This window comes from Centropristis striata, chromosome 22 (genome assembly GCF_030273125.1).
Source record: "Centropristis striata isolate RG_2023a ecotype Rhode Island chromosome 22, C.striata_1.0, whole genome shotgun sequence".
Classification (NCBI taxonomy): domain Eukaryota; kingdom Metazoa; phylum Chordata; class Actinopteri; order Perciformes; family Serranidae; genus Centropristis; species Centropristis striata.
Genome location: NC_081538.1, coordinates 29,329,902 through 29,354,378, shown reverse-complemented (window position 1 = coordinate 29,354,378; position 24,477 = coordinate 29,329,902). Strand labels below are relative to the sequence as shown.

The 24,477-nt window shown below is 38.4% G+C and overlaps 2 protein-coding genes across 2 annotated transcripts; both read right to left on the bottom strand.

Annotated features, from left to right (window-relative positions):
• Positions 1–347: 347 nt before the first annotated feature.
• LOC131960612 (E3 ubiquitin/ISG15 ligase TRIM25-like) lies at positions 348–2,335 on the bottom strand. Its single transcript, XM_059325868.1, has one exon. The coding sequence runs from the start codon at positions 1,867–1,869 to the stop codon at positions 598–600; it is 1,272 nt and encodes a 423-aa protein (XP_059181851.1). The 5' UTR covers positions 1,870–2,335; the 3' UTR covers positions 348–597.
• Positions 2,336–3,117: 782 nt separating this feature from the next.
• On the bottom strand, positions 3,118–23,456 carry LOC131960607 (NLR family CARD domain-containing protein 3-like). The gene is made up of 9 exons (XM_059325863.1): positions 22,118–23,456; positions 20,504–20,959; positions 13,768–13,846; positions 13,392–13,596; positions 11,342–13,142; positions 11,084–11,257; positions 10,714–10,887; positions 6,865–6,911; positions 3,118–5,784 (listed from the first exon to the last, which is right to left on the bottom strand). Exons 1-9 carry the CDS (start codon positions 22,204–22,206, stop codon positions 5,222–5,224), a joined length of 3,588 nt encoding a protein of 1,195 aa, XP_059181846.1. The 5' UTR covers positions 22,207–23,456; the 3' UTR covers positions 3,118–5,221.
• Between the last annotated feature and the right edge of the window lie 1,021 nt (positions 23,457–24,477).

The window sequence follows — 24,477 nt, the reverse complement described above, 5'->3', positions numbered from 1 at the left end:
TTTTATATTTACTGTATTATTTCTGTTTATTTCCTGAATATGAATAAAAACAATTAATAATACTCATCTCTAATTAAATTTGTTGCTCATTGAGGCTTTATGGTCATAACAATTTGCTGTTTTTCTTTGTAATTTTATGTTAAATCAGTTTCATATTTATGTGTGCTTTAAAATTTAAATCTAATAACCAGAAAATTATTTCATTTTATTAGTAATGTTTTTTTTAATCAATGTAAAACTTGATCAAATTAGGGACATGAACTATAAATTAAAAACCCAAGTGTTATTTATTAATAATTTAAAGTTGAGAACATTTTACTGGATTCACCCGCAGTGTCTTTAAAATGTTTAACTCACAGATTTCACAGTGAAACCTCATGAAGACAATTATGGTTGAGTTAGAAGTTTTCTTTTTAAATATGTAAATGAGGCGTTATCTAATGTTAACTTTTGGTGAATTTAGGAGAAATCTACAGACGCAAATAAAGTGAAGTTAAAGAAAAATGTTCTCTTTCCACCAGTCTGAAAGACGAACAACATTTAAATTTTACTTGAAATCTGAAGAGTTTAACCTGCTGCTCTTTACATCACTTTTGTTTATTTGAGTTCACAGACCTCAGCAGAGATTCCAAAAGCAAATATACCAAAAAAACGAACTCCAGCGTGGAGCGGCTGAGTGAACGTGGTCTGGACTCTGTGGAGGAGGGTCATGGTTTTAGAGACGCTGTAGAAGGACAGAATACCTGCACTGTGATCCAGGTACACTCCCACTCTGGAGGACCAAGGACCTGAGACAGGAGTTTTCACGTTGTTGTACCGAAAGGTATAACTGTTATTGTTACAACCTAAGGTCCAGGAATTGTTATTAAATCCAAACTTGCAGTCCTCTGAGCTCCCTTCTCTGCTGATGTTCTTGTATGAGACTGCTACAGAAACTAAACCTGTCCACTCCACCTCCCAGTAACAACGTCCAGTCAGACTCTCTCTATTCAGGGCCTGCCACACATCAGTGAATCTGTCTGGATGATCAGAATAAGCCTGTTGTTGTCTCATTAATGTTACTTTCCTGTTCCCCTCAGATAATAACAACTGTGTGTGTGCTGTGTTTGGATCCAGAGTGATTTCACGTGAATACTGTAAGAACTCAGCTCTGGTCTTTGGCTCTGCTGCCGGCAGTAAAACATCCACTTCAGTCAGTGAGGCGTCTGTCCATTCGTCTCTAAGAACGTCCTGCAGTTTGTCTCTGAGTCGTGACACGGCTGCTGTCACGTGATCAAGGCGGTGGCTGTCACTCCTTTCTGCTGCAGCTGAGACCGTGTCGTGGCCTTTATGTTCCTCCACAGAGCAGAGATAACAGATAGACTGCAGATCGGTCCGGCAGAACATCTTCATCACCTCATCGTGACGAGAGCAGATGTTCTCCTGCAGCTTCTTGGAGGGCTCCACCAGCTTGTGTTTCTTAAATGAAGCCACATCATAATGAGGCTGGAGGTGTTGCTCACAGTACGAGGCCAGACACTGCAGACAGGACTTGAAGGCTTTCAGTTTTCTCCCGCTGCAGAAATCACAGGCCACATCTTCTGGTCCAGCATAGAGGTGGTCAACAGGAGCAGCTTGGAGGCCAGTCTTCTTCAGCTGCTCCACTAATTCTGCTAACATTATGTTTTTCTCCAGGTTGGGCCTCGTTATGAAGATCTTCCTGCACTGAGGGCAGCTGTAGACCGGCTTCTGATCCTCTCCATCCCAGTGGTTGTTAATACACTTCATGCAGTAGCTGTGTCCACAGGAAAGAGTCACCGGATCCTTCAGTGGATCCAGACAGATTGAACAAGAGATGCTCTTTTGGTCCAGCTGAACTTTCTGCGCCATTTCACCTCTCAGAGACGAAGCCTGTGTGACAGTCAAAGGCTCAGTTCTATTGTCGTTACACAACACAGGGAGGAGTTAACAAGCTTTTCTACATTCCAGGATGAGGAGCAGCACAACTTTCAGATTTGTTTCTGTGTTCAAATGAAGCCTCAAATGTGAAACCTGCTCAGTTTCACAGTCCTCTGTTTCTTTGTTCACTTTCATCCATGATTCATTAAGTTTCCAGTTTTCATGTTTTATATGGGGGAAATAAATAACCTGTAGTTATTCTGCTCCTTAAAACGCATTTGTTGTTACACAACACAGAAAGGAATTATCAAGCTTTTCTACATTCCAGGACGAGGAGCAGCATGACGAGATTGAACTTTGTTTCCTCATTCAAATGAAGCCTCAGTTAACCCTTAGAGAGCCACAACAGATGGTCAGGAGACCTCTGACACCACATGGGTTCTACTGTAAAGAGTCAGACACACAGACCCCTCTCTCGCTCTCTCTCTTTCTCATCTGCTTGCAAAGGCAACATTTCTACCCTCCGTTCATGAGGGGACCCAGGTATGGGCCCTCCAGAGACCAAAGCCCCACCTCTTTCCTCACTTCCTGCAGAGACCTCCTGCAGCTTACTCTCCAGACTGCTATGCGCATCAAAAGTTGGATTAATGAACACAAAGTTCATTGCAACCGCCCGAGAAGACTGCCTCAACAAACAAGAGTGAGCAAAACATGTTTCAGCAAATTATTGAATTCCAGTCTGCAAGCAAACTTTTTTCTAAAGCCTTCTTTGCCAAAAGGATTTCTGCTTCCCCCCTCATCGATGGACTGTGGTAATGTACTGGGCTTTAGATAAGATAACCAGCAAGGACTAAGCACAACGTATTGACATGTAATCAATGATTTAGTTTATGTGTTATTTTCAGTATTATTAGTGTAATATTTGTGTAGCCATATCACTTGAAGTTGTATGTTAATCTTGCTTTACACAGACATAACGTCTTACATGCAGACTAATTCTACCAACTTACTTGAGTTGCTCACACACTAATTCACACATGATATACTTCAAAATGGCTTTTAAGAGACATAAAGCTTTGTAGAAGCTTACACAGCAACACATGGCCCATTGTCCTCTAAGACAGGAAAGGCTTTATGGTTTTATAACCCTTTGTTTTAAAAATGCGATTTGTCCATCTTGCCTAACACACACACACACACTCTCTCTCTTTTTCTCTTTCTCTCTCCTCCTCTTCCAAACCCTTATAAATAAATAAATAAATAATCTTAGATTACATTGTGTAGCTCTCTATACTCTATAGCTTGTGTGTTTTTGTTTACATTACACTAAATACCCTTTTGGAATATACATGCTATGCAATTCATGTTATACAATACGAACGATATGTTTGTCTCTTCTATGAAAACAATTCTAAATTCCTTCAACCACTACTTAATATGAATATGGTAATTTGATTATAATTATTAATATAATTATTAATGTTCATAATTGATAGTTTAGTAACTTTATGAGACGGATTTAGGTGAATTGGCCTTTTAAAAAAAAACATTTTGTTTTGTTTCTGAGGTGGAGCCTGATCGTTCACATATATTAATTAATAAATATGATGAATAAAATATATTTATATTCCTGCTGCTGTGAATGTTGCAGATCAACTCAAAGAAAATTCAGAAGATGAATGTTGTTGTTACACAGTTTGTCCAGCAGGGGGCGCTGTGGCATCAACTCCTCACAGAAGAGACGCTGTCCAGCTGCATGATGGGAAATGTAGGATCCAGTGTTTGTGGAGTAAAATAATCATACTTTTCTCCATCTTTTCTCTTCAAAAAAAAAAAAAAAATTACACCAATAACAACAAATTACCAAAAGATATGTTCAATAATATTCTTCTTTCTTAAATCACATACAAATGAATGTGAAATAACAATAATTATCTGCAAAGTGGCCCTAACCTTCCTCCCCTGTACATCACATCAGGCCAGACCCCACTTATCTACACGTTCCCCTCTCACATGGTGTTATCAGAGTTATAAGCTCACAGTTTGGGTTCCCACAAGGCCTTGTGTCTTGAATATCAAGTAGGTCACCGCCTACTTCATGTCCCACCATGACAGGAAACACCAACTTTCCTTCACACTTAGTAGAAGCCTGATTAATTCAAATGTAAAAACAACAAGCAAAACTGGTTTACAGAGGGCACAAATATCTTAGCAGTAGCTTAAAACGACCTTACAACGAGCTTAAAGCTAGCTCAACTGTTTCATAACACAAAATTATAATTCTTCCTACTACGTTGTTGCCACTGCTGCTGTTGTCAGTCTTATTATCTTGCCTCGCTCACATCACATCCCCTGCTAGTTACAAAGCTCCATAATATAACTGGCAAAAATACAAGAATTTCATGTATCGGCCTACAATGGGAAAATGGTTGAATTTGGTGGAATACAGTGAAAATGTCAAATATCACTAATTTTCTTCAAAATGAAATGCTGACATTACAGAATGCATGGTTTTATACCATAATGAAAGTGAGATTAATAAATGTGGTTTCAATGGAAGTCCATGAGGCATTTTTGGCCAAGAAGGTGTCCAGAGGGAGTATCTGGCACTACATAAAAAATACTAATGCAATCAAATCAGTTCTGTTGCTAATCTTTTAGTTGTTTTAAAAAAAAAATTAATTATGAAATAATTTATTCAAATATATAACCTGGCATTTTAAAGGTTAAAATAAAGACATTTTTTGAACAAGTCTGAAGTTGTTAAAGAGATTTATGAAAAAAGGCAGAGAAAAATATTGATGTATAGTGATTTAAAAGCAGTTTTTTGTGCCACAAAGGTGTCCAGAGGTTGCATCAGTACAGTATATATATGTAAGTTAGAGACATTGGATTTCAAAAAAATTACTAAAAAGAAAAGTTCTTGCATAAATTAATGCTGCTGTGAGGTTTGCAAACCAGCAGATGTCACTGTGCCGCTGCTGAGTCTGAAGCCTCAAAGCTTCACAAAGCTTCCTGCACCGTCCCTAAAAACACATACAATTTAATACAAGTTTATTACAGCATGTGTACATGGACACAGATACACTTTACATTCTTTCAGCTTTATACAGTGTGTCCAACAGAGTCACTTTTAATCACCGCACCAGGGAGGAGGCAGATGTTACACATCAGGAAATGTTTCTAGTGAAAAATGTTGATCCTCAAAGAGATGAAATCAGACAAATGAATGTTTTGTGTTTGAGTCTGAGACAGATCTGCTTCACAGTGCAGAGTGTGAGTGATGGTGAACAGACTGAACTTTGATTTCAGTCAGCAGAGTTTCTGTCCACAGGAGAGACTCTCAGACCTGCAGAGGACACAGAGACACTGAGGCACCAGAGGACCAGAACCCAAACCCAGGATAAAGAGGTTGAGTGAATGTGGTGTTGAAGGTGTGGAGGTGGATCAGTGAGTGAGAGGAGACTCTGTAGAAGGACAGAGAGCCAGCAGGACAGTCCACATACACTGCTACTCTACCAGAGGAGGAGGAGGAGGAGGAGGAGGAGGAGGAGGAGGAGGAGGAGAGGTTTGTTCTTCTGTTATTGTGGCAGACAGAGTAACCACCACCAGAGCAGCTCAGACTCCAGGACTGATCATTCCTTGCAAACTCACAGTCTTCACTGCGTCCTCTCCTGCTGATTCCTCTGTAACTCACTGATATATCAACTGTTCCTCTCCACTCGACCTCCCAGTAACAGCGACCAGTCAGACCAGTTCTACACAGCAGCTGAGGCCAGTAGTTAAATCTGTCTGGATGATCAGGATATGACTGATCCTGTCCCACATGTGTCACCTTCCTGTTGTTGTCAGACAGTTTGAGGTTTCTGTTTACTGTGTTTGTGTCCAGTTCCAGTTCACAGACATCTGATGGAGAGAACAAGACACAAAACAGCTGCAGGTTATCATCTGTTGATTTATTAACAACTTTACTGACAATTACTGAAAGAAAACCATTCAAAGTTTGACAGTGTAACAGTAAGTTAACATGAGAGTCAACATGTCAGTAATATTGTGTGTTTTTCCTCGTGTGGACTCGAGGATGACAGCTGATGGAGATCCACATCAATAAACACACGTAGTGAATAAAGTCTCTAATAAAAGTGACACATCATCTTCCACTGCAGCACAAAGCAGCTCTGAACCATCTGCTTTATTAAACTGTTATTAGCTCCACCAAAGAGTCACATTCAGCACAACGTTCAGATCTTTGATCATCAAATGTCAAACTGTCCACTGCTACAGAAAACTTTCACCACAGTCTGGATTTTTAAATGAATATCAGAGGGCTGTGGCTCCACCAACTGGCTTTAAGGTGCTTTTCATCGACCAGGGGCCAGATGCAAAAAACTCAACACACAAATATGCAAACACATTGTTTTCTTGTGTGTATGTGTCGTACATCTGGTCGCAGGTCTCCCAGTCAGGGAGGAACTGGAAGGTAAATCCACCTCAACTCACTTTATTCAACTTCTCAACAACTTTTCACATTAATTATGTCCTGTTTTGTTTTTGCCTTGTAAGGTTGTTGTTTTTTTAACACTGATTCATTAAAAACACCCAGAGAAGAAACTGAAGGAACACGTAAACTTTTATCAGTCAAACTACTGAAGTTTACGAGCAGCACCTGAAGGCAACAAAACTCTTGTATAAAATCAGTGAGAGTCAAGAGAAGAAGAAACACAGTCAGCTTTCTGTTGGCTCCACTCTTCATTAAATGTATTTATTAGTTTTGTTGGATAACTGTGTTCACTTTCTTTGTGTTTGTGGATTTTAAATGGATTGATTGAATTCTAACATCTTTCCAGCCACACTGACTGAAAACAGAAGCTGAATCCTGATTGAAACTCTGGAGAAATTCATCATCCAACTTCAGTCAATAAAAAGTCTAAATGTGCTGTAACATGTGCAGCTGAGTTCTGATGAATGAAGCTGAAACACACTCACACTTCCTCACACCAGGTCTCAGTCTCTGCAGTCCACCATGGTCCACCCTGCAGGAAGAGACACAGTCACAATCAGCTTCATATCACCATTAAACATCAACCAGAGACACTCAGTTAGAGACAGAGACACAGTGGCCCTCATTTATCAAGCGAGCGTAGAAACCAGCGCAGATCTGAGTGTATATTTCGTCTTACGAGAGGGTCCACGTGTGATTTATCAAACGATCGTATCTCTCCAATCACAGCGTAAGAATGATCAGCTGTTGATAAATGTGGCGGCTCGAAACATGCATAATTTAAATACCACGCCCTAATATATATAATATATATATAATATATACCCGATTCAGAAGACTCGCCTTCAGAGTTTACGACACCGAAGGGCGCAATGCGGCCGAAAAGAGGATTTTTTCACCCTCTAAAGTCAGCTTTATTAGCAAAGTGCACCGTTACAAATGACAACAGGGGCTATATAGACATATTAAAGAAATACGCAGCGACGGAGGTTTATGAAATAAAAGTACTAATAGTTATAAACTCAAACAAGTTCACTGAATATTTTACATTTGGAGCACGGACTTAGAAGTTTTCAGCTTTTTGGTTAAAGGAGGTAAACAATGTTTTAAAGTAAGTTTTATTTCAAAAAGAAGAGGAATTTCTCAGAGTCAGAAAGTGAAACGCTGACGTCAAACAGCTGCAACACAACAAACTGGTTTTGTTCGGCAGCAAAAAAAGTGAAAAAGAAGGAAATCAGTGGTGCTGTCAGCAGAGTAGCGGACTATTAAACTCCCGGCGAAGTTTGAGTAATTACATCGTGATATATAAAGCCTAATAATCTATATAATATCTGAATATTGCTATTATTATGATGGAGATATATTATTCACCTCTTTACATTTACTAATAATGATGTCCTAGTCAGAGGAGCGTGTGGCAGCGCTGATTGGAAATGTTTCTATTCGGGCAGCACCGCTGGTAAAAGAGACGCTGACGCTCCGGTGTCGGAGCTGGATAATAATAATAATAATCATAATAATAATAATAATAATAATAACAGTAAACAGCAGAAGACAACAACATTTAATATCCTCAGCTGGTATTCTGTTTAAAGAATTTCATGATCGCAGGGTGTATTTATTTTTGGATTATGTTTTAATGATAAACTATGTAGTCTAAACATGTTTTGCTTTGTCACTATTAAAAATCAAAACACCACAGAGTTTTATCAGCTCCAGGCATCGATACAATAGTCTAAGATCAATTCTCCGACTCAGACGTGTGGACTTCACGCTGACTCAGATTTGCGTACACGAGCTGAGAGCAGACTGAGATCTGATCGTACCGTCCGCTCACGTCCAAATTGATAAATGCCGAGGCTTGCGTAGAAATCATCTTACGCCCACTTTACGCTCACTTTCTGACGTACGCTCGTTTGATAAATGAGGGCCAGTGAGAGGTGCTGTCTGTCCACCTGTCCACACCTGAGAGTGTCCACCTGTCTCTCTGTTCATACCTTAGAGCCGGGTGTCAAACTCAAATACACAGTGGGCCAAAATTAAAAAAACGCTTCAAGTTGAGGACCGGACTGGTTCAATGTTTATTGCAACACTTTTTTAAATGAACTTTTTGCACATACTGACCTTGTAAATAACAAAGCTTACAAGATATTGAATATAAAAACAATATTGAGCAATAAATAAATGAAAAATCAGTTGCATTAATTTCTTATGGCTAAATCTGCAGCTTTTCCAAAGTAATTGCTAATGATAACATTTTTCCACAGGCCATCAACAGCCAAAAAATAATTTCCTCCAAAAACAAAAAACAAAAACGCATTTTGAATCCGTGTATCATTCGTTCTTACCATTTTCAATTGGCAATCAAAAATCAAATAATGAAAAATTGACTGGTTATTTTGTATTTTTACAAAAAAACTGAAAAAGTGCTTGTTTTTTCATATTTCAATATTAGGCTCAGATCAAAAATACGAAATGGAAAAACGGTTTTAATATTCAATTGTTTGACTGCGTTCCAGTGAGCCATTATTTGCTTCTCTGTAGTCAAACCAGCCGTCCCTATATAATGTAGTGCGCCCGTATTGTGATATTTATGGTAAATTCATTGAAACTGCTCAGAGCGAGCTGACATGAAGGATAAACACTTCACTGTCATTCTTTCTCACTTTTTTCATTACAAAACTCTTACCTGCAGAGAGGAAATGAACACATCATGTGAAATAATCAAATTGCATCGCGCCGAAAATGTATTTGTTGTGTCGACGTGCAGTTTTAAGATTTCAGAATAAAGTGTTACATAACCAGGCCAAATACCAGATAAATATGGAAAGAAGATTAATTGCATGATATTCACAGAACTGTCCACTGTAGTTTTTTTTTATTTAATAAAACACATTTTCGCAAAATTCATAATAAAATGCACTTGAATATTTACTGTACAGTAAATATCCAAGTGCAGGGATGAAACATGGAAACTGCAGCACCCACAGAGTCATACTTTGCTTTTAGTGTGTCACTAGACTGGAGTTCAATCAGCTCCATTTGGAGGTTGGATGGTGCGATTTCCACGTCAACTGCAAATGGCTTACTGAGCACCAAGTATACTCAGTTTTTCGGCGAACTACACGTTTGGGACCACAGCGGTAGAGACCTGCTCCTTCATAGTTTGGCAGCACTGAAAATGGCTCAAGTTTTCTTTCAGCATCTGTGTCTCCCACAAGCAGTTTGGTTTGAAAAGCTCTAACTTCAGCAGACATATCAGTGATCACACGGCCCCGTCCCTGAAGCTGCAAGTTGAACACATTGAGATGGCTCGTGATGTCACACAGAAACTTTTCATCCTGGAGCTCTGTTGTGTCTTTCCCTTTGCTTTCCATGAACTGACAGATCTCCTCACGCAACTCAAACATCTTTTCAGCACTTTTCCTTGGCTTAGCCATCGCACCTCTGTGTGATAAGGCAAGTCACCATATTCTGAACCCAACTCCTCCAGAGAAGACTTGAACTGGCAGTGATTTAAACCTTTGGCTCTTATGAAGTTAACTGCTCGTCTTATAGTGCTCATTACATGTTCCATTATCAAGGCTTTGCCACACAACGGCTCCTGGTGTATGATGCAGTGATAAGATGTCAGCTCACCTGTGCCGTTTTCTTCCCGCATCTTTTCTGGGATCCTGCCCACCAATCTACTCTTTTGACCGCACATCACAGGCGCTCCATCTGTCAGTCCCACAGGTTTATTCCAAGGCAGCTCCATTTCATTTACACACCTAGATACCTCTTGAAATACATCTTTTCCCGTAGTTGTGCCATGCATAGATCATAATCCCAAAAGTTCCTCTGTTACACACAGACTTTAGTCCACTCCATGGATGAAAATCGACAGCTGGGCAGTATCAGAAGTGTCGCTGCTCTCATCCACAGCAAGGGAGTTTGCAATGAAATCTTTCCCCTTTTCCACCAGCTGTTGTTGTAGATTTGTGGCAAGCTCACGTATACAATCTGCAACGGTGTTCTTGCTCAGGCTCACATTTGAAAATGCTTAACTTTTATCCGGGCACATGACCTCGCAAACTTTCATCATGCAGTTTTTGACAAATTCTCACTCGGTAAAGGGCCGGGCTGATTTAGCGACGATAAAACTGGCCTTTACAGCAGCATCACTTTGTGATTTGAAAATAGCCTGCTGTGACACTAGACTTTTTTATTAGTGGTGCGTGCAATATACCGACCGGACAACTCTAAACCAATCAAATATTATCCTGCAGGCCAGATGTGGCCATCTGGCCTTGAGTCTGACACGTGCCTTAGAGCGTCCACCTGTCTATCCATACCTGAGAGTCTCCAGTCTCCAGTGTGGATCCTTCAGTCCAGCAGGCAGAAGCTTCTCTCCTGAGTCTCCTGGATGATTGTAGCTCAGATCCAGAATTCTCAGATGGGAGGGGTTGGAGCTCAGAGCTGATGCCAGAGAAGCACAGCCTTCCTCTGAGATCATACAGCCTGACAGACTACACACACACACACACACACACACACACACACACACACACACACACACACACGGTCAGCACAAACTCTCTAAAATAAAAGTATTTTCTTGCTAGATGTTCATAATTGTAACCATTTCAGACACTGATGGAGCTAAAAAGAAGACTGCAGCTGTTAACATAGTGGGTTTACTTCTAAAAACACTTTAATTCTGACCTGAGAGTTTCCAGTCTGCAGTGTGGACTCTTCAGTCCAGCAGAAAAACTCTTCACTCCTGAATCCTGCAGGTCGTTGTTACTCATGTCCAGGTCCCTCAGACTAGAGGACTGGGAGCTGAGGACTGAGGACAGAGCTTCACAGCTTCTCTCTGAGAGGTTACAGCCACTCAGCCTGGAGAGAAATCAGCAAAACATGAGAGAACAAAGACAAACAATGGAAACTACATTTAATCTGGATAGTGATGCGATCACCTACAGAGCTTTGTTGGAGGCTTTGACCACTGGCAGCAGCCTCAGAAGAGCCTCCTCTGAAGCAGAGTATTTCTTCAGGTCAAACACATCCAGATCTTTTTCTGATGACAGTAAGATGAAGACCAGAGCTGACCACTGAGCAGGAGACAGTTTATCTGTGGAGAGACTTCCTGATCTCAGGGACTGTTGGATCTCCTTCACTAGAGAACGATCATTCAGTTCATTCAGACAGTGGAACAGGTTGATGCTTCTCTCTGGAGAAAGATCCTCACTGATCTTCTTCTTGATGTATTTGACTGTTTTCTGATTGGTCTGTGAGAAACTTCCTGTCTGTGTCAGCAGGCCTCTGAGGAGAGTCTGATTGGTCTGCAGAGAAAGACCCAAGAGGAAGCGGAGGAACAAGTCCAGGTGTCCGTTTGGACTCTGTAAGGCCTTGTCCACAGCACTCTGGTAGAGATGGGTTGATTTGCCCCCGAACACTTCAGACCACCGGGAGGTTGATTGTTGTTCTGTCATCAGATTGACTCCAGACTTGATGAAGGTCAGATGGACATGAAGAGCAGCCAGAAACTCCTGAACACTCAGATGGATGAAGCAGAACACCCTGTCCTGGTACAGTCCTCTCTCCTCTCTAAAGACCTGTGTGAACACTCCTGAGTACACTGAGGCTGCTCTGATATCGATGCCACACTCTGTCAGGTCTGAGTCATAGAAGATCAGGTTTCCTTTCTGCAGCTGATCAAAAGCCAGTTTTCCCAGAGACTCAATCATCTTCCTGCTCTTTTTACTCCACTGTGGATCTGTCTCAGCTCCTCCATCATACTTGACGTTCTTCACTTTGGACTGAACCACCAGGAAGTGGATGTACATCTCAGTCAGGGTCTTGGGCATCTTTCTTCCCTCTCTGGTCTTCAACAGATCCAGAACTGTAGCAGAGATCCAGCAGAAGACTGGGATGTGGCACATGATGTGGAGGCTTCGTGATTTCTTGATGTGGGAGATGATTCTACTGGCCTGCTCCTCATCTGTGAATCTCTTCCTGAAGTACTCCTCCTTCTGTGGGTCAGTGAACCCTCTGACCTCTGTCACCATGTCAACACAGTCAGCAGGGATCTGATTGGCTGCTGCAGGTCGTGTGGTTATCCAGAGGCGAGCAGAGGGAAGCAGTTTCCCCCTGATGAGGTTTGTCAGCAGCACATCCACTGAGGTGGACTCTGTGACATCAGTCAGGATCTCAGTGTTGTGGAAGTCCAGAGGAGGTCGACACTCATCCAGACCGTCAAAGATGAACACAACGTGGAACTCTTCAAACCTGCAGATCCCTGCTTCTTTGGTGTCAGGAAAGAAGTGATGAACAAGTTCCACCAAGCTGAACTTTTTCTCTTTCAGCACATTCAGCTCTCTGAAAGTGAATGGAAATGTGAACATTATGTCCTGGTTGGTTTTGTCTTCAGCCCAGTCCAGAGTGAACTTCTGTGTTAAGACTGTTTTCCCAATGCCAGCCACTCCCTTTGTCAGCACTGTTCTGATTGGTTCATCTCTTCCAGGTGAGGCTTTAAAGATGTCTTCTTGTCTGATTGTTGTTTCTGGTCTGTCTGGTTTCCTGGATGCTGTTTCAATCTGTCTGACTTCATGTTCATCATTGACCTCTGCAGTCCCTCCTTCTGTGATGTAGAGCTCTGTGTAGATCTGATTCAGAAGGGTTGGGTTTCCTGCTTTAGAGATCCCCTCAAACACACACTGGAACTTCTCCTTCAGGTTAGACTTCAGTTTACGTCTGCACACTGGAGTGTGGACATGAGTTCCTGAATTAACAAATAAAATTAAATCAGCGAGAGAATTATATCGACAATCAGAGAATCTAAACATTTAATTGTGTCTGTAGTTTTTGCTCCTTCATCTGATTAATTCCGCTCATCAGTTGAGGACAACAGCTTCTGATCTGATGCAGATGTGTGCATCATATTTATTGCAGAGATTGGAAGTGCAAACTTTGCCCATGTTGTTTCCATTTCATCTTTATAATGTTATATTATAAAAGAAAATCCACTTACTGTTCTTCAGACAGTCAGCCAGCTCCTCCTGCTTCATTCCTCTCAGGAAGTTAAGTGTGATATTCAGAAACTCCTCTCTGCTGCTCCTCCTCTGCCCCTTATAGTCCCACTGACTCTCTAAGTATTCTTGGTAATCTGGACTCAGAACCTTCTGGATCTTCTTCAGCTCGTTCTTCACAAAAGTGACGATGTTCTCCTCCAGCAGCTGGAACAGAATAATAAACTGAACATTTAGTTAAAAGCTCACATGTGACTCATCTGTCAGTCTGAAGGCCTGCTGGTCCAAACAGAGCAGCATCAGACTGTTAACACCTGAATGGTAGTTAAGCATTAATCTGTAGTTCATAGTGAAAGGTTTATTTATACATGTACGCACCATAAATATGGAGTCCAGATCTGTTTGTTGCTGTTGGGCAGACTGACCACTGAGGCCCTCTGAGCTCTCCTGATGAATTCTGCAGAGGAAACATCAAGTGTAGGAACATTTAATGACATAAATATGTAAACACCTTTAACTCTAAATGAGTTCTGTGACAATGACACAATGACAGAACTGTTGCTCCGTGGTCTACAAGCATTTTTACGGCAACATTACGTAAGCCTAATGGTGTCCTACTGGCAGAAGCTTTAAAGCAGGTGATCATGTTTGAGCTGACTGTACCCTGGGTCGGACAGAGAGAGGACCATATGTCAGCAGATGTTAGAACAGTGTCTGTAACTCTAACTGTTGATGTCAGATGTTGAATTGAATTAGAATAGATGTGAATTTTCAAGTCGTCCGGATCACATCAGAGGCTGCTGAAAGATCCAGATGGTGACTGACCAGAGGGAAGGAACTATGTGGTGTGGAAGGAAAAACTGGGACTTATAGTAATGTTTGTTGTTTAATCACTACATGTAATACATCACACAGTCACAGCTCAGGATGGGCCAACTGTAGGCTAATCTTCTATGGTTCATTAATCACACAGTTACAGCCATAGTTGCAGCAAAAGAACAGGGCCAGCTATAAGCTAGGCCTTTATGCGTGATTAATCACACAGTTATAACCAGCATGATTCTTTGATGAAGTTAGAAAAGAGCCAGAGGAAGGACTGAGCAGTGATTCTTTAATGAGGCTAGGCAGGGGCGAGTCTAGGGTCAGAGCTTTAGGGGTGCTGAGCACCCATTGAGCCCCGCTGCCACCACCCACCCTCAATCAACAGTCATTAGAATTGATTAGATTGAACTTTATTGTCACTGAACAAAGTAACAGCTACTTGGACAACAAAATGCAAAATATAGTCCATCTTTCTCTCTTTCCCTTGGCACTGACAATCATACACAAATATATTGTAGCAGACCATTTCCTACATTTTTAGTTATTTTGTGTCTTTTTTTTTGGTAATTTTGTGTCTTTTTTAGTTATTTTGTGTCTTTTTTTTGGTCATTTTGTGTCCTTTTTAGTAATTTTGTGTCTTTTTTAGTAATTTTGTGTCTTTTTTAGTTATGTGTCTTTTTTTTTGGTCATTTTGTGTCCTTTTTAGTTATTTTGTGTCTTTTTTTAGTAATTTTGTGTCTTTTTTAGTTATTTTGTGTGTTTTTTTCTGTCATTTTGTGTCTTTTTTAAGTAATTTAGTTATTTTTCTGTCATTTTGTGTGATTTTTAAAGTTATTTGTGTCTTTTTTTGGTCATTTTGTGTGTCTTTTTTAGTTATTTTGTGTCTTTTTTTGGTCATTTTGTGTCCTTTTTAGTTATTTTGTGTCTTTTTTTTAGTAATTTTGTGTCTTTTTTAGTTATTTTGTGTCTTTTTTTGGTCATTTTGTGTCCTTTTTAGTTATTTTGTGTCTTTTTTAGTAATTTTGTGTCTTTTTTCTGTCATTTTGTGTCTTTTTTAAGTAATTTAGGTTTTTTTCAGTTATTTTGTGTGATTTTTTTAAGTAATTTAGTTTTTTTTCTGTCATTTTGTGTGATTTTTTAAAAGTTACTTGTGTCTTTTTTTGGTCATTTTGTGTCTTTTTTAGTTATGTTGTGTCTTTTTAAGTAATTTTGTGTCTTTTTTCTGTCATTTTGTGTGATTTTTTTTGTTATTCTGTCTTTTTTCTGTCATTTTGTGTCTTTTTTGTAATTTTGTGTCTTTCTTTGGTCATTTTTTTTTATCCTTTTTAGTTATTTTATGTCTATTTTTGGTCATTTTGTGTCTTTTTTCTGTCATTTTGTGCCTTTTTTAAGTAATTTAGGTTTTTTTGGCCATTTTGTCTTTTTTTTTAGTAATTTTGTGTCTTTATAAGTTATTTTGTGTCTTTTTTTTAGTAATTTTGTGTCCTTTTTAGTTATTTTGTGTCTTTTTTAGTAATTTTGTCTTTTTTCTGTCATTTTGTGTCTTTTTTTTAAGTAATTTAGGTTTTTTTCAGTAATTTTGTGTCTTTTTTTGGTCATTTTGTGTCTTTTTTGAAGTAAATTAGGTTTTTTTCTGTCATTTTGTGTGATTTTTTTTGTTATGTTGTGTCTTTTTTCTGTCATTTTGTGTCTTTTTAAAGTAATTTAGTTTTTTTTCTGTCATTTTGTATCTTCCTTTGGTCATTTTGTATCCTTTTTAGTTATTTTATGTCTATTTTTGGTCATTTTGTGTCTTTTTTCTGTCATTTTGTGCCTTTTTTAAGTAATTTAGTTTTTTTCTGTCATTTTGTGTCTTTTTTAGTTATTTTGTGTCTTTTTTGGCTATTTTGTCTTTATTTTTTAATTTTGTGTCTTTTTTCTGTCATTTTGTGTGTTTCTTAAGTAATTTAGTTTTTTCAGTCATTTTGTGTCTTTTTTTAGTTATTTTGTGTCTTTTTTGGTCATTTTGTGTCCTTTTTAGTTATTTTGTGTATTTTTTCTGTCATTTTCTGTCTTTTTTTAGTAATTTTGTGTTTTTTTCTGTCATTTTGTGTCTTTTTTAGTTATTTTGTGTCTTTTTTTGGTCATTTTGTGTCCTTTTTAGTTATTTTGTGTCTTTTTTGGTCATTTTGTGTCCTTTTTAGTTATTTTGTGTCTTTTTTAGTAATTTTGTGTCCTTTTTAGTTATTTTGTGTCTTTTTTTTGGTCATTTTGTGTCCTTTTTAGTTATTTTGTGTCTTTTTTAGTAATTTTGTCTTTTTTCTGTCGTTTTGTGTCTTCCTTAAGTAATTTAGGTTTTTTTCAGTTATTTTGTGTCTTTTTTGTAATTTTGTGTCTTTTTTTGGTCATTTTGTGTCCTCTTTAGTTATTTTGTGTCTTTTTTTGGTAATTTTGTGTCTTTTTTAGTTATCTTGTGTCTTTTTAAGTAACTTTGTGTCTTTTTTCTGTCATTTTGTGTCTTTTTAAAGTAATTAATTTTTTTTCTGTCATTTTGTGTCTTTTTTGTAATTTTGTATCTTTCTTTGGTCATTTTGTATCCTTTTTAGTTATTTTATGTCTATTTTTGGTCATTTTGTGTCTTTTTTCTGTCATTTTGTGCCCTTTTTAGTTATTTTGTGTCTTTTTTGGCCATTTTGTCTTTTTTTTTAAATTTTGTGTCTTTTTTCCATCATTTTGTGTCTTTCTTAAGTAATTTAGTTTTTTTCTGTCATTTTGTGTCTTTTTTAGTTATTTTGTGTCTTTTTTGGCCATTTTGTCTTTTTTTTTTAATTTTGTGTCTTTTTTCCATCATTTTGTGTCTTTCTTAAGTAATTTAGTTTTTTTCTGTCATTTTGTGTCTTTTTTAGTTATTTTGTGTCTTTTTCTGTCATTTTGTGTCCTTTTTAGTTATTTTGTGTCTTTTTTGGCCATTTTGTCTTTTTTTTTTAATTTTGTGTCTTTTTTCCATCATTTTGTGTCTTTCTTAAGTAATTTAGTTTTTTTCTGTCATTTTGAGTCTTTTTTAGTTATTTTGTGTCTTTTTTTGGTCAGTTTGTGTCCTTTTTAGTTATTTTGTTTCTTTTTTTGGTCATTTTGTGTCTTTTTTAGTAATTATGTGTCTTTTTTCTGTCATTTTGTGTCTTTTTTAAAGTAATTAAAGTTTTTTTGGTCATCTTGTGTTTCTTTTTGTAATTTTGTGTCTTTTTTAAGTAATTTAGTTATTTTTCTGTCATTTTGTGTCTTTTTTTTTTTTCTTTTAGTAATTTTGTGTCTTTTTTTGGTCATTTTGATACTGCCTCCAGCAGCCCCCTGGTAATTTGAGTTTGAGACCCCTGTTCTAAAGTAACGATAAACTTTAACAACAGAGACACAAGTACACACTTCACAGGTACGCAGTTAATTTGTCGCACTGCTCTTTTTGTTTAATAAACGGACCAGTTTGACTGTAGCTGCGCTAATGGCGCTAACGAAGCTAACCGGGCTAACTGAACTAACTGGAAAACGGTGCCTGGACTCCAGTACTCGCCGATATGGTGTCGGAATCGGAACAACTCCAGGTAAAAGGAAAGTATGAGACAGAGCTTTGGAGCAACTTACTTAGTTGATTCACAACACTACAACTAAAGGATTCTCACTCTGTGTGTGTCTCGCTGGATGCCGGTCGGCCAGCGGAGCGGTGCAGAGGGAGCGGGTGAGAGGAGGATGGTACCATTTGCGAAGCGGGGGTGTTTTCATTTTCATCCTTTACATATACATTTAAACCACAAACTACGGAGTTTGTTTTGGATATAATTTAAGTTTTTCAAAGACGAACTAAATTTTTAGAATAACAACATTTCAATAATCTGAGATGCAGCTCAGCACTGCGAGTCAATGATTTTGCTTTGTTTTTTAAATCTTATTTAGCTTATGTAATAGTTAGAAGCAGGGCATGAAATTGGCACCCGAGCACACACTAAATACGGGTAAATTTTGTGATTGGCGGGTGAAACTGTCAATCAACCTGCCACGTTGGCGTGTAGCCAATAAGACAACACAACACTGAGCAAGTGTTGTGTGTTGTTGACCAATCAGGTAGCCTATTGTTGTTGCTAAAAAAGTCCTGCCGTTTTCTTGGATTTTCAAAAAAAACAAAAAAAAAACAAAAGGTGGCGGCATATTGCTGGCGTGAAGAGGCCGCTGGCTGTAACAGAACAAAAAGAGGATGAGCAGGACGATTCAAAGAAAAATTAAAAAAGACGTTTTAATACAAAGTGGAAAGTGGAAAGGGATGGCAAGGTTCGCGACTGGCTGGTGTATGACGTCACAACAGAGGAGATGCACTGTCGTGATTGCCGTATGTATGGCTCGGAGAAAGCTAAATCAAACCTATTTGTAATCGGGACACAAAACTTAAAGTTAGAGGCAATTAAAGACCACAAGTCCTCAAAAAGCCACTTGCACACGATCAGTTGTAAGGTGGGGAAGACGGCTCCCCCAGAGCAGACAGCTGCGGTCAAGGCACTGACGTTGATGAAAACAGCGCAGCTGGAGAGGATGAAGCTCCTGTTTAGGAACGTCCATGCCATTGGAAAGAATGCCATTGTGACTAATGGATTGCAGTTGGGTGTTCACTAAATAAATGAGACCATCAGTGAGATGATTGGCTGTTTGTATTTCTGTTATTTTCTATTCTAAATGCCTGCCACACCAGGTCAGATACAGTTGTAAGGCATTATCTAGGTCTAGTCATTAATGAGATTAAGTTGGTTGATAATTCAACAGCACTTTAACGTGTATTCAGGTGGATTTCAAAATCCATCTGCCACAGTGGCTGTTGGCCAAAAAAGTTGACTTCAGGCCCTGGTCAGAAGCATATATTTATGCAAATGTACTATATTCCTTTCAGTTTAAACATTTAAGTGTCATTACATTGATGAAGGCTGTGTAATGACTTGTTTACGACTCAGATCACAAAGTCTAAGACCTGGACATGAGACTTAATTGTAAGGGTGAGGTGACACGTCGATTAACGTAACGTACATCGATGCGTCGCAGGGAGAAAGTAAGATGGCATGGACTCCACGAGCTGCAAGCTGAGGTGAAAAAACCTTGCCAAATATTAATAGAATTGTAAGAGTATGTTGTGCGGAGACTGAACAACATGGTGCTCTGCCAGTTAGAAATGGTATATACAGCAGTACTACCACTATGCACGAGTACTTGAAGCAGAAGCATCCCAGTGAACCCACCGTAAGCCCTGTTTACTTTCTGTCTTCACCCAAAGTAAAATATATTACTATTATAAACAGGATGAATGTGTTGCTGCTGATAGTAATTGAGTTTCTCCTGTTAATGTCTGTTCCTGCATCACTGCTGCTGTTAAACGTTACGTTACACCACGTTTCATTTCACATTGTTATTGGCCGTTTCACATTTGATTGTTACAGTCTGTAAATCCTTTCAGCTATTTAAGCAACACTGATGGAAAAAAATATGACTCCAGGGATGAAATAAATGATTTTGATTTGTCCAGTATTTAAGTAGAAATTCTGATCCAGTTCAGGAAAAATGTTGATATTACATACTGACAATTATTTTGTCTATGTATGTATTATTAATATAATACAGCAGTAATACAGAAAGTATACTAATTTTTTAAAATATTACACACTTCCCTCTAAGTTAGGAAGGAGTTTACTGTTGCTAGATTGTTGAACTGCTTGACCGTTTTGTTACTGGTAATAAAAGTGACTTGAATTTTACATTTCATTTCACGATTACCTTTCATTATTTTGCTATTGTATTGCTAAAAGTAGATTTGCATTATATTCCTTTTAATTAAATGGAACAAGCTTTTGCATTAACTTTGTTTTGGAGAGTTTATGTTGAAGTGTAAAACACAGATTAGCTTGGGCTACTTTCTGTTGAGGAATAATGCCCTGCAGTGCATAGTTTGTCATATTTATGTAGTTAGTCATATTTATTTATTTTAAAGAGAAGATTAATGAATATAATATTGAAATATTAAAAAAAAGTTTAGAAAATATATATTTTGGGTAAATTGGTTGTTATACTGACGATAGTGCAGCAATACTTAATTGTGACTTGTAAAACAATGACTGTCCAACCGCTGGCATGCAGCGATCACTTTGTTAGTTCAGATAATTTAATAAACTTGTTAAATTAATTTTAATAGCATCCTGTTTTTGATCAAAAATCTAACTTTTTACTACCTTCAATGCAAAGTTCTGGGCGAGTCAGATATCAACAAATTTCAGTTTTAAATTCCTACCTTCCATCAGGAGCTTGTCCAACTTTAAAGTTAATAGGGCGACCCTTAGACTGGTCACTCTTCATGGACACACAGCTGGGTTCAGGTCCAGATCCAGGTTGTCCGACTTTAAAGTCAGTAAGGTGACCCTTAGACCGGTCACTCTTCATGGACACACAGCTGGGTTCAGGTCCAGATCCAGGTTGTCCAACTTTAAAGTCAATAAGGTGACCCTTAGACCGGTCACTCTTCATGGACACACAGCTGGGTTCAGGTCCAGATCCAGGTTGTCCAACTTTAAAGTCAATAAGGTGACCCTTAGACCGGTCACTCTTCATGGACACACAGCTGGGTTCAGGTCCAGATCCAGGTTGTCCAACTTTAAAGTCAATAGGGCGACCCTTAGACTGGTCACTCTTCATGGAGACACAGCTGGGTTCAGGTCCAGATCCAGGTTCAGGTCTCTCCTGATGCACTCTGATAAAAACAAGAAAATGGACAATAACATTCATCGAAATGTAATCAGATCAAAGATTCTGACTAATTTTTGTTGACTAATCAGATTTATTTTATGTCCAGGGGGCCTCATGTATCCATGAATCAACGCTGTGTATGCACAAAATCATTGCATTGCTGTTTTTCCTGCACACGCACCGCAAACGTTTGTTTGGCGGAAAGTACTGTCTTTCCTGCTCTATTTAAAATGTGTTTCATATCTAAACTCAAACTACACACAACTGGCATTATGTTTACAGTTCATAGCTCTCAGAAAATGGACGAAAAATGCCATTTTCCACCCTCAATAACCCGTTCTAAATATGAGGGGATAGATTTTATTTTTTCCATCTATTATCATATTTTAGATTTCACCTGCGTACTGCTGCTTACTTATGCAATAATAGTATGTTGAAGTCTATATTTTTTTTCAGATTGTATATTTTCTTAAGTCTATAAATTCTGCTATTTACACTTTTTTTTATAAATACCGAATTTCCCTCCGGGGATCAATAAAGTACTTGTGATTCTGATTATGGAGCGCACACATTTTTCACAGTTAACCTGTTTTAATTACTGTGTCAAAGTGCCGATCGCCGACCGTTTCCCCTTACTTTATTGGAAATTCGGTATATATAAAAATAGTGGAAATAGCAGAATATATAGAATTAAGAAAATATACAATCTTAACATCAAAACATATAGACTTCAACATACTATCATTGCACAAGTCAGCAGCAGTACGCAGGTGAAGTCTAAAATATGATAATAGATGAAAAAAAAACATCTATACCCTCATATTTAGAACGGGTTTTTGATGGTGGAAAACGGCATTTTCCTTCCATTTTCCGAGAGCTATGAACTATAAAAATAATGTCAGTTGTGTGTAGTATGAGTTTAGACATGAAAGACGTTTTAAATAGAGCATAAAAGACAGTAGTTTCTGCCAAACAAAAGTTTGCGGTGCCACCGCACATTCTCACGGCACCTCGATAGGTTGCTGAGCTGTCCGCACATTCTCACGGCAAGTTCACTTTTCATACATGTGGCGTGTGTGGAAAAAACAGCGTACGCAATGGTTTTTTGCGTACGCAGTGTTGATACATGAGGCCCCTGGACAGTTAGAGATCCTCATCTCACCTCTGAGCTTTGGTCTGGCTGTCATGTTCCCCACACAGAGTGGTTTCAGAGGGAGGGTCTCCCTCCTCTCTGTCCTCACACTGATCCATAGCAGAGTCCACACCTGCAGGGAGAGATTCACTCTGTCACTGCAACAACAACAACAACAACAACAATATTTCACAGTCACTGAGTCTTTGTATTTGTAGCTCTTGAGGAAATACACATATTGAAGTGGTTACAACTAATTCAACGAGTTAACTATAACCTCAATTAGCTTACAAGTAGCTTACGTAGAATACTATTAACTTACAACTAGCTAAACTGGTTGAACAATTAGTTTACACTCAACAGCTTGTTTACAACTCACTCAATAATAACTGAACAGGTTTACAATAATCTTAAAACTAGCTTAACTATTTTACAACCACTAGAAATAACTCGGCAGGTTTATATTGAGCTCAATAACAATACAAGTTAATCAATTAGCTAGCAACAGGTTTACAACAAACTTACAATGTCCAACTAGTTTACTAGCTTGCCAATAGCTTACATCTAGCTAAACTAGTAAACAACTAGCTCAATTAGCTTACTACTAGCTCAGCTAGTTTACAAATAGGCCCAACAAGTTTAAAATGTCCACACAAGTTAACTAGCTTACAACTAGTTTACAATCAGCAGTATCAGTTAGGTTACAACTGCTTTACAACTAGCTGACAGCAAGTTAACAACTGACTCAGAGCTTACTAGTTTACCACTAGCTCAACTAGAAACTAACTCAACAAGTTCACCATTAGCATTACAGGTAGCTCAGCTAGTTTACAACTAGCTTCTAACTCAGCTAACTCTTATAACTAATGGCGAGCCAGAGTACTCAGCTTATTCAACAAGCCAACAACTAGTTTACAGCTGGCTAGTTAAGCTATACAAGTCCTCAAAGAGGATGTGTGGGTTTTTTTTACAAGCTACATGATGTTTCACAAATTATTCCAGCAGAACGTTTACAAGAGGACCCAATTCCCAAATAGTCAAATTTAACTTTGCTAACAAAGTACGTTTACATGCTTAGTGCTACTCTTGTATTGTGTTACTGGACGTTTCGCCATAAATTTGAGTTTGAATCAGCTTCAAAATGGTTAGCATGTTAGCATGTTAGTTGCTGTCAAAGCAGTGGGTGATCCTGATAAACACCTTTTAGCAGAGTCAAACTGTGTTTAAAATTGTTATTATAAAACACTGGAACACAAACAGACAGACCTGAGATCAGCTCAGAGTGTTTAACAGTGAAAAGAGTCACTTACCAAAAGATTCACATTGAGGAAAAACAACTGCGTCACAACAGAAAAACACAGGAGGAGGAAGTAAAGGTAAAATACAGGTGAGAGAGAGAGAGAGAGAGAGAGAGAGAGAGAGAGAGAGAGAGAGAGAGAGAGAAACGTCCCACTCTAAACCAGTCGAGCAGAGGAAAAGTTTTAAGACAAGTCTGGACAACTGAAAGACTGTAACTGATGTAACTGATATGAAAGCGTACACTCAAGAATGATCAGCCTCACATGGGACTGGATGAAAATATGACAATAAACCATGTGAAAGTGTTTCTTGCTGACAGAAAGACTCTCAGACTCTTTATCCCTTTAAAAGTATCCATAAAACATATTAACAGGGAAATGACAGATCATGAAAGAAAAAAAACGCTTTCTCGAGAGTTTTGTCTCCCATTTATTATAAATGAAGAAAGTTGTCTGTGGTCTATTCAAAGCCACCAGACTCCATGAACAAAAACAGTCATTTTCACCTGACAGAACTGGGGATCTTCAGGTCCCGAAATGACATAATCACACAGTTTGGTTTGTTAGTTTTGATGCTTCCAAATTCTTTAAAACAAAAGCTTGAGAGCTGATGACTTCACGTGCGACTGCAAAATACCAAAATAAAACACATGCATTGTCCGTTCGTACTTGGGCTGCAACTAACGACTATCTTCATAGTCAAATACTCATCGATTACTGAAACAATTAGTCGAATAATTAATTGCACATTACTTCATGGCTCTTATTTAACTATCAAGCTTTTAAATTTAGTTGGAGGTTATTCAATGCATGTGCTAACAATAAAGACAATAAATATAAATTCCTCAATCAAAAATATGTCTAAACTGCTGATTTAGCCATGACTAATACAAAAGATAAAATAATTCAAATCACATTTTTATCCATTTAACATTGAGGACAGACAAAGTGCAAATGTTAAAAGTGTAAATTAAATCAAGGGTTTGTTGAAATAATGCTCTTTAAGGCGAGGTGAGAGCTTTAACCCTCTGATGGCGAGTCCCAGGTGGAAGAGGTTAAAAGCCAAAACAACTCTGTCTATAGACAGCTGAT

Excerpts from the sequence above, each read along its gene's own strand:
- LOC131960607 (XM_059325863.1), bottom strand. The coding sequence starts at position 22,206 with ATGGATCAGTGTGAGGACAGAGAGGAGGGAGACCCTCCCTCTGAAACC. Across the intron at positions 13,847-20,503 it reads GGACAAGCTCCTGATGGAAG|AATTCATCAGGAGAGCTCAG; the intron begins GTAGGAATTTAA and ends TTTCCTCTGCAG. Across the intron at positions 11,258-11,341 it reads AAAGCCTCCAACAAAGCTCT|GCTGAGTGGCTGTAACCTCT; the intron begins GTAGGTGATCGC and ends ATTTCTCTCCAG.
- LOC131960612 (XM_059325868.1), bottom strand. The coding sequence starts at position 1,869 with ATGGCGCAGAAAGTTCAGCTGGACCAAAAGAGCATCTCTTGTTCAATC.